The following is a 17,165-nucleotide window of genomic DNA, read 5'->3' as shown; positions in this document are numbered from 1 at the left end:
CGGCGCAAATTTAAACGGGACACACCGAGATACATACATACTCGTAACCAACTAGCCCACCTTAGTTCCTTGAGCACAGATATATTGAACACAGATAGCTCCTTAAACACAGATTGGGCCGTATCGCCGACATATTACGGCTGCTTGCGCAGCTGTAATATGTCGGCGATACGGCCATTTCCACATCTTGTTGACAAAAAAAGTGAAAACTAACTACGTACCACTTCAAATGAACCTAGAGTTTCTACCAAGAAATTCCGTTCACAGCGCGCAGTATTCCAACATTTTAAGCACTTCATTTTCTAATTACGCTGGCTGCGCCGTTACTGACGATATCGGTTGCAGCGACGAACACAGGGCAGTATTTACCAGGCTGCTATAGCCAACGCCTCAGCACCCGATTTTCTAAGTAATGCTTCTATACGCTCGACAAATTATCGGATAAAGATAGCTTTTTCATGTGTGACTGACCCGTAGGCAGAGCAGTCAGTGACGGTGCGCCCAAGCAGCGGCAAATGTTGTAGAGCTAAACCTGGCAGAAACAAAAAAGCCTGCCGAAACGAAAACCAGAGTTCACTTATGAATAAAAGTGTATCCTTGCCTTTATTGGCTCGTCATCGTCGCGCCCAGATGAACTAAAACCTAGAAATCAGCTGCATGAATGGTATGACATTGCTGGTCGATAAAGCGGACGGAAAGCTTCGCACGACTGACAGTTGAAACCGCGTAGAAAAACACGTGCACCAGGCATGTTGCCGATGCCGCCGCGTCGTCCGTTGAACCGGAAGCTGCTAGCAGACGGTGCTCACAATTCCCTGCGATTGCTCGTTTTACGGGTCACCTATTGTGAACTACATGCTGAACAACTGTCGTGTGCAACCAAAATATGGCGCCAATATTGCGACGAAGCCATCCGTAGAAGCTGTCTCGGCAGTTTTGTTTGGCAACGCATTCCAGGTTTCAATACTTGAACATGTAGAAGTGTGTGAGATACTGCCTGGTGTGTTTATCATGACCGGCTCTGACAGAGTGTTAATGCAGTGGATGCACATAATCTTGTTTAGTTAGATTTATATACGATATAGCATGTGTATTTTTCTTTATGAAAATAGTGATGTGCTTGAATTACATACTTACTCTTGCATAATTACTATCACCATTCCTGTATGTTTGTTGTCCAGTGTATTTCTTTTAGAAACAGTTCTACTACCCTGTAATTGCCTCCTTATGTAATGCCTTCAGACCTTTAAGGCTATACATTAAATGAAATTAAATTATGTGCCAAAGTCGCAACATGGGATCATTAGGGGAATGGCAATGTATCAAAGGAGATTTTAATTCTTAAAGGTCTATGAGCCTTTTGCGAGGACCGGGCTTTAGCGACATTTTACATGGGAAAACGGATGAATGAGGAACGCATCAGCCGGGTTCTACTCTATTTGATGTTGCTTAGAGATAAGCACTGTGTGACGCCTTCAGTTTTACACAAGGCTCATTTTTGAAGTAAACAAATGCCATCTGTGTTTTATTTTCTCATAACACCACATACAAGTAGTAAACAGTAATGAATGTTGGGGTGTACTAGTGAGTGATACAGTGGAACCTGGATTTATCAAATCTGAGGGGGTTCAAAAAAAAAATGTTCGATGTATAGGTAATTCAATATGTAAAATAAAAATTTTGTGAAAAAATATCAATGGGAATTTTAGAGCTGTTTGTTATACACAATAATTCTTTATATCTGGGTTCGACTGTAGAGGTGTTTTTTTAGCCATACTAGAATAAGGTGTTGCAATTTGCCGATAATGCTGACACATCACAAGATATTGTCACATGTTTTTGACACGCTTGCCATGTATTTTACTCGTACCCTGCAGTTATGGGGCCCCACAGCAAGGGGTGGTCCCCCAGCAACCAGGCATGGTCCCCCAGCAGCCAGGCATGGTCCCCCAGCAGCCGGGCATGGTGCCCCAAGCGCCAGCAGGCAGCAATTTGATGCGTGAGAAGTCGCACGTCCAGGACAGGGCGTAAGTTCTCGGTCACTGCATGTTATGCAGTGGCAGTTGTACGCAGGTTTTACATGCTGCGTCACTATTTACAACACGTGTTTGCACGCGCATTCTTTGGAATATTCCCACTGGTACCTATACACATTTGCACCTTCATATCTGGCGCATACATGCAACGAGTGGAATCACCTTCCCACATCACTAGTCATCGCTGAAAATTGCAACACATTCCTGAAAGTATTGGCTAATATTGTATGATAAAAAAAACTACTTTTTGTAACATGTGCTAGTGTGTGTACTCGGTCAGTAAAAGATGTTCATGTCGAATACTTGAAAATTATCGAATCACGAACTTTTAATCAAATATGAATAATAAAGACATGGTATTCTACTCGTATTCAGAATTTGAAATATTCGCCCGTCCCTACACTTGTGGGTAAATTCACCCACTGGCATGAAACTTCCTGCAAGTAACAAGAAATTTGCCAGGCAGTAGGGCGTTAAGTTACAAGAGGGTGACACTTGTGTTGAACTATTTTATTTTCGCCCAAGTGTCGCCAAGATGCAGTAGCATTATCCACTGAAATAGAGAATTGCAACCGTAAAAATGCTGCTTTTCGTAAGAGGAAAAAAAAAATGCAGTTTGATACCAAACTCTTCGGGCTTTTTTTTTTTTTTTTTTGCTAGCTCTTGCAGTTGCTGTTGTCAAGACTGTACCTCAAGGGAGCTTGATAAAAGGAAACAAGGTCACCGAATGCTCATGCAACAAGCGTCGTTATACACTTTCTCATGTGACAGCTTACAAATGACGCTAACTCGCAAGTGATGCTCCTATCCAATCACTGGCACAGTTTGTTTGTATTTCTTTGAAAAACCTTCCTTGCAACTAGTGCCCCTTTTGTTCCCACTTGCCAGAAGGTGGCGCCACCTGCCCTCTAAAAACAAAGTGCAGGCTATAGCGAGTGTTGTCCGGGTGTTTGAGGCATGGGAACTGCATGACATGCGCAGGCACATCCAGGAGCACCTGAGTGAGATGCTGGGCCCCAACCAGGACATGAGCAAGATGAGCGAGGAGGAGTTGCAGTTCCACTACTTCAAGCTGCACGACAACGATGATAACAACAAGCTGGACGGCCTCGAGCTCATCAAGTCCCTCATCCACTGGCACGGTGAGCCTCGTTACCTGTCAGCGTGCGGGATGCTGAAGCTCGCAAAGAAACAATTTTGTGCAAACCAGAACCGGACTGGAACGTTATATCGCAGCGGTGTTTTGCGCAGTGCATGAATTGCTTTAGAAAAAGCACAGAGGAGAAAGGGTGCTCACTTCCAACTGATTTAATTATTTTCAAGAAGAGCAGTATATATATATATATATATATATACATGTATATATATTTACACACACACACACAGGTGTCTAAAAAAACAAAACCAGGGATAACAAAGACGAGTCAATAGCCTGTGCCACGATTTTGCCACTGCCTGCACCTGTGGCTGAGCCATGCTACCCTATTTGTAAATTCACACGAGCTTGCTGTCATTTTGTCATTTAGGAGCCGCAGCTTCATTAGTGCAGTTTGTGGGGTCTCACGGATGCTCTTGGGACGACAATACAGTAGTGCCAACAATCGCAAGGGCATTTATTGCGCCTTTCATACACCAATGCACACAAGCCGAATTACAACCAATGGGCGCGCGACAAATCGAGGAAGTCTGACTCACCGCGACCCGACAGCGAGCGAATATGTTCGCCCCATGCTATGACACCATCGCCTAGTCGTTCACGTGTACGGTCACGTGAACGGTAGTGCGTTCGAACGATCCGTGTTCGTCCATACCTGTCACGGAGCGGCATATGTTCGAATGGTTTGGACGCTGATTAACGACACGCCGAATTGCGAGCGTCAAAAACGTGGGCTCCTGACTGTGCAGCGTATAATTTACTCGACATCGACACGCCGAATTACGGGTGTCAAAAGCGTCGTGGCCGCTCGGGGTGCCATCTCGATTCCAGACGCGACACGCCGATTACGGACCCAGAAGTGTGCGTGTACGTCTGCGTGGTATGCTGGGTTCCACCTTGGCCCTTGACATTGGGAGAGAGGAGAATCTGCGGTTCTTCGTCCATGGTGAAAGGGACGCGGCCAAGATTGTTTGGAGCTAAGAGCCGTGAATTTGGAGAACTCTACATAGCGGCAGTTTCCCTACATAGGGAACTAGGGAAAGGAGAGGCTATTTAAGCGCAGGTTTTGTGCCCTGCTGATTAGTCTAGAAGCTGAACCTATGCGCTGCTGAGAAGCCGCTGGGGGGCTAGTGCCGTCCAGTATCGCCTGGGCCGCCTGGCCACGTCGGAACTCCGAGGAACTTGCTGACATACGAGACGTCAAACCAGCGTCTGCAACGAAGCTCACGGTAGTTCGCCTCAAGTTAGCTCAACCTGCTTGAGAGAAGACGTTCAATCTAGACTCCCGGGAAACCCTGCCCAGCAATTTGCATCCACCTCGACAAGATCGGCCGCCAGCATTCTTCGGGAAAGCTTTGTGCGTCGACTTCACGGTTTATGAACTTGCTGCTGCTGCCCGGCCACGCGTGTGACATCGTTTGTTTCTTTTGAACTTTGATTTCTTTTGAACTTTGTTTTAGTGAAATGCTGTTAGGTGTTATTCTTGTATATTTGATCCACGCCCTGTTTCATATGTATATGTACTGTTAATTGCTCGTATTTATTTGTCTTCATCATTGTGTTATATTAAGTTCAGGTGTGTTAGTCTGTCTTGTGTTTTCTTTATTATTGTATTTTATTAATCTGTGTGTATTTATCAGCCATAAATATCTAGTTTTTTTGTTTACTCCCAACTGACTCTTTTCACTGTGCTCGCTTGTGTGCGGAACGACCAACCGGCTTGTCTACCCCGTCGATCGACTTCGCGCCGACGACAAATCGGGGACAGCTGTGACAATACCGGTGTCCTGCTCTTTGGCTTGGGATCGGCGACCAACACGCACGAACGCTTCGCGCGTGCGCCGGCCCGCCACGCTTTGCGAGACATCTCGCGTGGCTCGGAGCGGGGCACCGGTATGGACGAACACGGATCGTTCGAACGCGCCACCGTTCGCGTGACCGCACACGTGAATGACTAGGCGATGGTGTCATAGCATGGGGCGAACGTATTCGCTCGCTATCGGGTCGCGATGAGTCGGACTTCCTTGACTTGTCGCGCGCCCGTGTGAATGTTCTATTGGTTGCAATTCGGCTAGTGTGTATTAGTGTGCAATAAATGCCCTTTTGATTGTTTGCAGTACTGTGTTGTCGTTCCTTTGTCCCAAGAGCATGTGTGAGGCCCCACAAGTTTTCAACTACAACAGGAGGATGGTACAGGCAGACCTAGGCCTTGCAAAGGCATGCTGGAAATTGCTCCGTGCAAGTGTCTCATGTTTACTTGTGTGGGGTGAATATGCCGCAGGGATATTATTCTCCACTGCATATTTCCACGTGTGGCACGGCAAACAGAATAAAAAAATAAGTGTGCAACATTTGTGCAAGGAAAGTGTCAGCTCCATATGCACTGACCGTACACTCTTCAAAGATATCAGTATGTTGTCATTGGATGGATAATTGGGCTAGTTTGGTACCGGTGGAGAGACTGATTGGAAGATGGACACATGTAGAACGGACACAAATGAGTGCTTATGATGAAGTTGTGGGCCCAGTCCTTAGAAACTTAACGATGGCTGAATGAACGAAGGTGAGGAGAGTTTTATGTTTGATGGAGACGGGAGAGGGCAATAAAACTTGCATGTGCACTAAGTTGGACAAACTGACACAAGTGAAGCAAGTTTGCATAGCGCCCAGTCTCCCACACAAGTCGACATGCCGAGCAGTGCAGACATGATGATTGCAGGAGGCAGCAGACAGAGGCCTGTGCCTGGAACTGCACATGCTGCTGCTTTTTGCAAAGTGATGGTGCCCCGATTGGCCAATCATGCCAATCCGGCTTTAAATATTTCTGCTTCCACTGCTACTCACTGTTGCACGCTCGCACGTCTGCGCAGCAGCAGCAGGTGACAATGCAGTCTTTGAAGAGTCATCTGTGAGCAACTGCACATTTGTTGCGTGCATGCTGAACTTGGAATACTTTGCCTGTCTGTATTGTACAGTAGCAGGTGTGCATCACGTGAGATGTTCTCACCAGCTTGCTCGTGATTAGCCCGCCGAGCTAGGAAATACGGTAAAGCCTCGTTAATTTGAAGTTTCCTGGACCGCAAAAAATCTTCAAATTAAGCACATTTTCAAATTACCTGAAAAGAAGAAAACCCGTGTGACACAAGCATGCCACATTTATTTTCTGTGTAGCAGGATTACTTGAAGTTATCATTGATGCGGGATTGCTTGGTACAGTAGTTCGCTGCACCAAGGGTCATGGGGCGATATTCTTGGGCAATCGCTTTCGGAGATGGTTTCACTTTCACTAGAATCGGCACTGGACGAGTCAAAGTATATGCGGCCGGCAGCGCTCTTAGCCATATGCACAGGCACATTCACTTCCAAGTCTCACGAAATACCGCGAAAGTGAAACTGTGTACCGTATTCACGAACTGGGCCACTTCCACGCATTTCCCCACAGGTGAATTAGTTTTCTGGACTACCAATCTTTCAGTCTTTCAAGCAATCCTCGCCGAGCCTGAATACTCAGTTGGCTACTGTATATCATGTTATGTGAGTGCGCATATTTGTTGTAGTTTTCCTGGGCCCTCACTGCCGCCTCACCTTATAAATCGTGAGGCGTATAATTAGGGGTGTGCGGATATTCGAAACTTTCGAATTTCGAATCGAATAGTCACTATTCATAAATGCGAATAGTTCTCAAATACTTAAATGTATGAATATTTCAGATCTTCAACTGTGCCCAATGAAACATAATTGGATCAGAAGTACAGTAAGTTTTCACCCCCACGGGCATAGTATAGACATAAGAAATGAGAACTTGCATTGTAGAGCGGGCTACGTTGCTTAGGTGGCCATACTCTACAGGCTATGCAGCGATCACTCACACTCTCTGAACAGTCCTGGGGTACAATAGATCGTTGTTCGGAGTGCGTGTTCAGTATCGTCACGCGTGATTGGCTTAGGCTGCGCAGATGTCGTCAGCCACGGGGCACGGCCACGTTTTTGGTGGCGTCAAAATGACGACACCCACCTCTCAATCATTTTGAAACCGAGCACATCGTCTGCTAGGAGCATAACGCGACGAGAAGTGTGCAGTTTGAGTGGTCATGCACTCACTAAGAGTGTGGCTTTGCATGGCACGTCTGGTGGATTGGATTGGATCCAAACGGCACATCAACAAACAAGGCACGTCAACTTCCAGGGAGTTCACCGCTGACTGAGCGTCACGGCCTATATTCGTAGTTTTTCTATTGTATGACACCCGAATTATACGATGGTATTGCCTGGTCCCCTCAAAGTCGTATAATAGGGGTTCCACTGTACTATGTAATTTATTTCAAGAAACCCCTAAAGGCCCTCACAACGAGGGTATTACATAGGGGCGTGACAAAAATTCCATGACAATCTAGAGAAACGTATTAAAGGAATAGGCAACAAGAATAAAATGTGGCGAAACAGCAACACTCAATGAAACATAATGAAAAAAAAACGCAACATAATAAACGGAACACAAGAAGAAATCAAACACATTGCGGTAAACGGAACAGAACTAGAAGAAAAGCTACGCATAGCATTCATTTTGTAGAAGACAGAAACTTGCTAACTCTAAGAATACTGGGGTGTGAACATTGTTTTATATTAATTGTGATAACTTCTGTTCATTATTCAAAAACTATTCAATATTCGATTTGATTCACTTATGGCACTATTCGATTCGTATTCTACTAAGTCTCAAAAACCACTATTCGCACACACCTACTTATAATGGAATGAATACAGTTTGGCATTGCTTCCACTTGGAACCAGTAGCTGAGGCAGGGAAAGTTCCACTCGGCCCTGGAAACTGAGGAAGGAAGCACAGAGGGGAGGAGAGCATAGGTTTGACAAATACTTAACCTGGTCAGTGAAAATGTCTACAGACGGGTTTTAGTTCTAATGAGCCCATCAAGACTTCTCACTTGGCGGATTAGAATTCGAGACACTTGCCTAGTACTGGGACAGTCATGTTCCTTGGCTTGCCTGGCATTGCGAGCCGAGTGCTGTTATCTAAAGGGTCTAACACGAACGACTGTCCACCACCAGTCACGAACGTGACCATGTCGCTTTTGTTCACTGCACTGTGACGGACACACGCACTTCACCCCGCAGATCAAATGATTTAAGTTCCCATCACACGCTCTTTGTGTCGTGCTTTGTTGTCCCGGTGTTCAATTCTCAAGTAGCAAGCTGCTCTTCGTGTAATGCTGGTGCATGCAGGTACCGACCCAGTTTTGTTTTGTATGTTCAGTGAGCACACGTATAGGTACTCTTGCAATGTGCTTCACGTTTTTCGTGCCTCACGCAGTTGAGGAGAGCAAGCACCTGGCTCAGCAAGGCCAGCAGCAGCCCACACCCCACGGCACCACCAAACTGTTCACCGACGCCGAGCTGCAGTCCATGATTGACCCCATCCTCCAGATGGACGACCGCAACCGCGACGGCTTCATCGACTACCCCGAGTTTGTGGCTGCGCAGAAGTCGCGTGGATTCTAAGCTCACCAGTGTCTTCTCCAACAACAAACTTTTTGAAAGCTGGGCTATGTCATAGTGTGCAAAGTGCAAGATGAGTGTCACAGGATCGACAGAGCAGTTGGGTGCTCCCCCATACGTTGCCTAATTTTTTGTACAGCTCTCGAGCCACGATTTTCACTTGGATATTTCGTGCACCACAAGGTTGTGCACTTGAATTGACAAATCTCATACCGTTTTCTTGCGAATTTGGGACCATTTTCTCAAGCTACGATTCTTATCCTGAAGTCTCGTGCATGATGTCCTTGTGCACTTGACTGGACAAGTCTCGCACTGCTCTATTGTGAAGGTTGCGTTAGGAGCAGCAGAACTGCAGGAAAAATGGGGTAACTAGCCATGGCACGTTTGCCGCCTTTGAAAGCTGCTCACAGTTTGCCACTGTCTGCGAGCCACGGTAACGGCCAAAGCATGGCACATGAGATGATTGCCACTGTGACCTTCACGGCCGTATGCGGGTGAACTCTTGCTAGCCATTCGTGGTGCATGTTTGTAGAGAACTGTTCATGCAGTTCTGACTTTCGCACTTCTCATGAGCACGTACAGTGACCTGCATTTTTATCCTAACGACTTTACAATTGCTGCTGCTTTGTTTCTCCTCGCAATTCACTACAAAGTGGCATTTCGTGCTCTCCCATTGTTTAGTAGAACACTTGGCTTGCCTGCTGTCAGTGCAAAAAAATTAAATCACCATTGTATTCACGTGTTGGCATTGTTGCCGCCACGATAGAGACTGGTTTCACTGCCTCTTCCCGACAACTGACACTCCCGGCAAACAGCAGTGCTGAGTGTTCTATTGAATGTTGTGCAGCAAGAAATGCAGCCTTATTAGTTAAAAATTAAATGAAAACATGAAAACGGGGCAGCTGCAAGCACAAAATCTAGGGGTGTGCAAATATTAAATTTTAAATTTCGAAGCGAATTCGTATAATGAAAACCAAGTGTGAATCGAATCGAATATTTTTTTAGTATGAATACTGTTGCTTTTGCAAAAATTCAATTTTTTTTCACCAACCAGAGGTATGAAAAAAAAGCAAGTTTATTGCACAGCCAATAACATTATGCTTGGTAGTCATAAAAATTATCTAGTACAACACTTTTGCTGGACGATATCATAACTGCACTTATTTAATGTTGTCGTGAAGGAAGGATAGCTGCTCGACACGTTCTGGGGAGCAGCGACACCCTCCTGCATGTCGCACTTCTTTCAGACACCGAAATGAGCTGCTCACTGGACACACTTGTGTCTGGTATCAGCAACCGAGCCAACAGTGGGCACCTGTGCTTACACCACCAGTCGCATGGATCTTCTCTTGGGCCCAAAATTTCATCATGCACATATCTTTCAGCCTGTGCTTGTGGCAGTGAAAGTTGCTGCCACAAGTGAGTGAAAATTGCTTCTGGTTGGCGAGCGTATCAAAGTCTTTCGGCAGTGCTGACGGGGAAGGTTCCTCTCGGAATCTTTTGTCGTTGAGGACGTATCTGTTTAAACTGTCCTTGCTTCTTCCAAAGCCAGGTTTTCAATCAAGTTTGCCATTGAAGCAACCTGGTGGTATTCAAATACTTTGGAACGAGGGTCTAAAGACATTGCCCAGCTTGCTACTTGGTCGTAGTTTGGAAAGCGTGTTTTTAGGCACTTAGCCAGCAGACACGGAGGGTTCCACCTGGCTGCACAGTGTAGGTACTCGAGCCGAGAGTGTCGGGTAGCCATAAGCAACAGCAGAGGCCCCGTGACAGTGACCACTTGTTACTTTTGATACGCTTATCTACACGCTTCACTGCAATACAGTCTATGCCTCGCCGCATAATACAGCTGTATTGTGGCGAAGCTGACTTTACAAGTGACGACAGCAATTTTTGGAGGTTCGAATATTTGGAATAGTGTTTTTTGAATGGAATACTAATCGAATCAAAATTTGAAGTTTAGAATATTGGCACACTGCTAACGAAATCCTTTCAGAGTTGGAATAAAAATGCACATCATTGTACTGACACATGGCATGCCATTGAGGCAACTTGCGTCGATTGTATGCGTAATCAAGTATTGTAAACATTACCAAGAGATGGGCAGCATAACTATCGTTGCCCTCCACATGCAGTGTCGTGTAAACCAATCACCCGATGTGGTTTGTTCTACTGAAGGCTTATCATCCTCTCTCACACCCAGGAAACACATGTGTGAATGTTTGGGCTGTACATGTCACTAGTGACTGATGTCTCCACTGTTTAATCCAGTCCCAGACTCTTCCTAGCTCATGGAATGAATGCCGTTTCGAGTAACATGGAACCACCCTTGCCCTGTGTTACTTCAGCTATTGTCAGTTTGTTGTAAGCATCCTTGGCATTATACCACTTCCAGATGTCTAAATCCAGCATGTCGGTCAGCACTTTTTTTTTTCTTTTCATGTTAATTCACTGAGGGTTGGAGTCATTTTCTGCCATGTCCTTGAATATTTTCTGCAATACAATTAAGACTGCTTAATGAACTTTTATTTGTATCAGCTTGTTGCTCGTAGCATTCTGTTCATAATTACTAAGTAATGTTTGGTAGAGCAGTGTGACGATGCTAGAGCCATGTTGAACACATTGAAATCCTTGTGCTTGCTGCAGATTGGGAGCAGAATCGGTTTTGCATTGAAAGGTTTGTGGCGTAAAACCACAGCTGCTTGGACGTTGAAGAGTCACCGTGTTACGTTGCAAGATCTGTTGACATGTGCAATTAATAGGTGCATGCTATTCAACAAGGAACAATTCTATACGCAACCACATGACTCTATAGTCCTAGAATAAGCAACACTCAGTGCTTGAAAGAAGAGATTATTTGATGTAGTAGCTACAAACATATGACACAAAGTCCCATTGTACTAGTTTACGAAGCCTTGTTTCATTCAAAGCTCCATTCGGAGTGAAGGCAGTGCACTGAATCGTAGCATTCTTTTCAACATCAAAACAGTGAACATATTGAATCAGATTGCCTTCACTTTCTTCATAACAACAGGACTCAAACAGCAGTGGCAAGATGACAACCCAGAAATCGAGCGCAGTAGAGAATTCAGTATATGCAGGTTTACTTCAGAAATGGTTGGCAGTGTATAGTGACCCCAAATTTAGTATAGCTTAGCAGTTCGTGATCAGCGTTATGTTTTTGACATGCATGTGCGATTGCTGCCGTGGGAGAATTCTGATTTTGTTGGGAGAATATTCGCTCCTGCCTTTGTCACTGTCTGAAGAGTTTTCTCTTTGTGCTGTAGTGCTCGTACAGGTGTTCTAGCACCACCTGTGGCGACTTTTGGCACATCTTTTACTTTCCTGTGTTTATTTCTGTTTGCCGTACTGTTCCTTGAGCACATGACTACGAGAAGTTTAGGGGTGGCAACAGTGCAGTATTTTTATGCCTTACATCTATATATAGTGGTGGCTTTTGTGGTGTGCAACTTTTGATGCATGTGATCCATTTTCTTGTCGCAAATTTCGCCCAGTCACGTGACTTTGGCAAGTGCTTCTACTACATCACAGTGTATTATAGCCGAATTTCGGGCTGTAATTTCTTATCACTTAAAAGTCATGCCTCTGCTCTCTGTGGTGCGAGTTTGTTGTGACCTGCTTCCTAAACTGATCAGCAGGTACACAGAACTCGAAATTGTTAGTACCAGTGATTTGGTGTGCAGATCATTCAATGTGGATATTGTTAAATAGCAGTTAGCTGAAGTTAGTGGTTAGCATGAAAGTGTGCATGGACTATCAGCCCGAGCTTGGCTATTGCAGTTCAAGTCTGTGATTCACCATTAATGTGAGTGGTAATCGTGAATGATGCAGCACATATTGAAGGGAATGCACTTGAGCATTAATACCTACACTTTATTGCATCTGTGTACATAGTAACTTGTATGTATAGTGTCTATGCTGATGCATTTGTATGGTTACCTTGTGCCCTTACTTGTAAAGAAACATTTTTTACCAGTGTTTGCAGGTAGTTTTCTCAGGACCCAGCTGATTTGTGGTGACTCCTTAGCACGTGCACACAATTTTATCTAGCCCATCAAGGGTTGAAGGGCTGCATTATCAGCAGTGTGCCGGTTCAAAATGCAACAACACATTGTTCAAACATTGCAGGTCTATTTTAGAGACCACGTGGACAGGTTCTTATTCCTAATGCTTGTCAGCTGTGTGCATTTCAGTGTCTGCTGGCCTGCTACAAGCCTTTAGCCGGAATTTTAACACTGAGACTAGCAAATTTAGTGTCACTTTGAGCGAGCACAGTTTGCTTCACTGAATGCCATTTTGATGTCTATGTGGTACACAGCAAAACACTGTCATTTGGAATTAACTCTTTCCTTACCATGGGGAAAATAAGGTTTTTTTTTTTTTTTTTTTTTTTTTTGTAGGTTACGCCAGATTTATTTTTTTTTTCTGAAGGAAATAATGCACTCAATATTTTATGTAATACATAAACAAAAAGCAGAATGAATGCACCTTTCACACATTAAAGTTTTATTAACGAGATTTTTGTCATAAAAGATATATATATAAATTGCCAAAATCAAGATTGTGGGATAAAATTGAACAAAGCTTGTAAAGACATGCTTGTGTCTACTAAGAAAAAAATTTAACGAAAATTATGAGGTATACAAAATGTGTTGCCATCTAATAGGCACTGTCTCAAAAAGATCAAAATTTTTCATTGAAAAAATGATGAAATTGAAACCACAAAAATGTTAACTGCGAGCATTACAGTTGGGTGCACCAGGCTGCGGCTGCCGATGTTTCGGGCTGGTTTGTGTCGTTTTCTCTCCGAGTCAAAGTCCGATGAAAAAGCAGCATCCACAGATGCAGCAGAATCGCAAAAATCTGCGATCTCCCGAAGCACGCGCACTGTTTCCGGAGCCAGATAATTTTGCGTTCTGCTTTGAGGATCGTGAAACTTCGGAGCGCGTTTAAAAATCACTGCTTCGCGGGAAAAAAAGCAAACTGCGTAGAAAACAGAAATGTAGTTCTCCTTCACGTCCGATGGCACAGTGTGTCCATGAGCGGCGCGGAAGGTCTCGAAAGCGGCATTTAAAACCATCGATAGTGGGTTAACAATGCCCAATGGGCGTAGCACGGAAAGAGTCAATTGCAGTTCGGTGGTACAAAAATCACTCAAAATCATTATTATTTGGAAAGGTGTCATTAGTGTTGCTTTTTTCATTATGAAAAATGTGTCTGAACTGGTGCTGTAAGAAACTGCTGAGTCATCAACACCATTGTGTGCATGGGAAGTTTGTACATTTCTGTAATACATGTACTGCAAAACGCTTTGGCATACGCTGCTGAAATTCAGCATTAGGAAGTGCAAGACAGTTCTTTTTGTTGATAGGCGTACTAGCACAAATGTACGAAACTCCTCACTTGCTTGCACTGTTTTGTTTTTTAACTCTTACAAGTGCTACTGTTAAGCTCTGTGAAACACTCATTATCTCCACAGCTAGAATCGCCACTCACTTCTTCAGACTGGAGCACTTAGTCAACACCATTGCGGAGTGACACACTCTCAAAAAACTGAATTTGCCCATCCAATCTGGATGTTGGGAAGAGAGCGTTTTGTCCACATCAGAATTATGCTGGCTGTGTATATATAATTGACAGCTGCAGTGTGAGTGCAGCAGTACATTCCACAAATCATGGAGGTTGTGATTGATAATAGCTGTGTGGTGTCTAGCAATCCCTCTTTTATGACACATTGCATGTGTGAATCTCGGAAAGTTTATATACGTGCATTTACTTTTACTGCCAACAACATTGATCTGGTCTCAAGTATCACATGTGTTCTTTTTCCTTTCTTTTTTTCTAACAGTTTTTATTTTCGCAGTTGCTCATGCCATGTTTGCCTCTTCTTGGTTTAATTTCTTGTGGAAATTGTGTCACACTTTTTTGCTTTGGCATTATTTTATCGTACCAACACTGCACGTCTTGTCACTAAATAGTAAGGTTATTTTCACAATACGCAGCCAACGTTGACTGACGGCGTTCAAGCGAACTGGTCACACTAGAGCAGTTAATGGCTGCAGTTCCTCAATAACATGCTTGGCAATTGAGCTAACCGATTCCTCAAGCACTAGAGTCAGTGTGGTGGTGTTTGCATTGCACAAGTGGAAAGCAAGTTGGGGTGAAAATGCATTTTCTTTTGGGTTATGTTGCACTAGCATGCACTGTGAACTTTAAAGGATCAAACTAGAAAGTTTGTTTTACGGATGCTGATAACTACCCACTACATTCAATGCAGAGCTCCATGTTTCTAGTGAGCTGTGTGTGGAACATCATTAAATGTTTCATTCTGCCTAATAAAGCATGCTCTCATTTTTCTTTTTTTCTTCTCTTTGCCATGACATGGAGAGCTGGAGATTTCTCTGGCCAATCCTGGGGCGCGATCTTGTACGCGTTCCAAAATGGAACGGAGGCGTTCCGTTCCATTTTGGAACGCGTACAAGATCGCGCCCCAGATGCCCATAAAAGCAGTCGTACGACAGAAGGCTCATTCCATAGTTGCCACTTCTCAGTACAGCTACATCAGGGTAGAGATTACTCTGGCAGTTGTATTGTCAGCTGGATTGATAAGTTTCACTCCTGGAACGCCAGATGTCCTTTGCAGATGTATGCCAATATAAGCAGCTTTTTTTTTTTCAAAAGTTTGCCCAACGGCATAAACCATTAAATATAACAATGTAGGCTGGCTTCACGTGTCAAAAACAGCGAAGCTGTTTGCTGGCTGTTGTTATTGATGACACATCACCGACGCCTTGGTCATACGGCTGCTTTGGGGCTCCCACACAGGCTGCGCTGCGTTGCAGGATGGTGCCGTCAGCCTTCACCACCTTAGCCATACACACCCCTAGCTGACCTCCTATGTGGAGCCGGTAAAATGTGACGCGAGAAACAGGAGACCCTAATTACAGATTACTGGATAAAAAAAAAAACATAAAGGAGTGGTTGTCTATTTGAGCGAGGTACTATATGCAAGGCAACATTTATTTTGTAATCATTTGTAGTTTCATTTCAAAGCAAACGTTCAGGACTCCGACACAAGCTGTGTTGCTGGCTGTTTGATATCAAGCACTTAGCCGCATGCCAGCCTTCGCCGCACAAAGCGCAAAACTTCCAGCTTCGCTGAGAAAGATCCATCGCACAGTGAGTAAGAAGAGGAGTTCAGTGTTCATTTGGTTGGCTCTGTGGCCTAATGGGGAAGTGGGATGTGCTACAATGAGCTGAGTATTGGTAAGCCATAAAAGACTGGCTTCAAGTGTTGTGCTAGCTCATTGTGTCATCTCGGACAGTGTCTGCTTGGGAATAACTAGTAACTAATATTACTACAAAGCGATTTGAGAAAGGCATTCATGCAGGGAAAAGCAACAAAGTTTGAGGTTTGGCAGACAGCTTGCTTGTTGTACTGCTTTGTTGCATCTGGAAGTGCGCCTCTGTGTAAATGCTAACAGTAATAACTTTATTGTCCAGAAAAGCATCCACGTACGTACGTGTGCCACCTACACCTAAGCACACGATGGGGGGGCAGGGAGATTTAGCGTAACAAACCACATCGTAAATTTAAAAGTAGCCAGTGGACGAGGTATTTGGGAACGTGGCTTTGAATCACCATAGATGTTAACATTATGCCTAAGCTCTTTGTGTTCACCAACTTCTCTGTACCTATCCAGCATATTTATTCCAGGCTAGCAACTTCAAGTCTGACACAGGAGATGAAGCCATAAGCTCTCCTAGTCGCCTTACACACCGACTGCATCGACTTCCGAGATCACCACCATATCGAATGTTGCGAAATTTGTCTCCTTTGTTTTCTGGGTGAAACAAGATGTCACGACCGATTGCCATCTCTGACAATGAGTAATAGGTGCTGCCAGTCGCCGGACACCATTCGGGCGTTTGGGTTTCTCCACCAGGAGGAAATTATTGTGGGTGTGAACCCCGAAAAGCCAATTATGGTAATAGCCGAGCAGCTTCCACTGGCAAAGTCCACAGCCAAGATTTCTGTGCCCAATGTCAGTAGGCACCACTGCAAGAAATTGATTTGTTTGCCGGTGCAACCCAAGAGCGGCGGGCTGTCGCCTTCTGTGGCCATGTCAGCCTCAATGTCGTGTCCCACTACCCTGCATTTAAAGCTGCTATGTATATTGGAGGCATCACTCGGAGAGAGAATAACAAACAACCACGCAATTCTTAACATTCTCTAAATGCTGCTATTTCGAAAACGCTGCCCTACATCAACACACACTATCTGATCCAAACATGCAGCGGTTTAAAAGAGTTGAATGTTGGGCTAGTTGGTATTTTGACATAAGAACCATCTTGAAATGCAGCGCAACGGGACGTCTTTTCAGCCCCCAAGAAGCTTGCTCAGCTAAGCCGTCACACCACTTGTGCAGACAAAAATG

The 17,165-nt window shown here is 44.5% G+C and overlaps 1 protein-coding gene across 1 annotated transcript in view; it reads left to right on the top strand.

The window, feature by feature from the left end:
* Window positions 1-15,074, top strand: part of LOC119458656 (uncharacterized) — a 30,885-nt gene extending 15,811 nt beyond the window's left edge. Inside the window, exons 3-5 of the mRNA XM_037720521.2 lie at window positions 1,878-2,027; window positions 3,018-3,178; window positions 8,522-15,074. Of these exons, the coding sequence (XP_037576449.1) occupies window positions 1,878-2,027; window positions 3,018-3,178; window positions 8,522-8,709 (499 nt within the window). The 3' untranslated portion in view covers window positions 8,710-15,074. The remainder of the gene's footprint in view (window positions 1-1,877; window positions 2,028-3,017; window positions 3,179-8,521) is intronic.
* The last annotated feature ends 2,091 nt before the right edge of the window (window positions 15,075-17,165 follow it).

This window comes from Dermacentor silvarum, chromosome 7 (genome assembly GCF_013339745.2).
Source record: "Dermacentor silvarum isolate Dsil-2018 chromosome 7, BIME_Dsil_1.4, whole genome shotgun sequence".
Classification (NCBI taxonomy): Eukaryota; Metazoa; Arthropoda; class Arachnida; order Ixodida; family Ixodidae; genus Dermacentor; species Dermacentor silvarum.
Note: the sequence above shows the minus strand (reverse complement) of the source record. Positions and strands in the feature narration are given on the sequence as shown.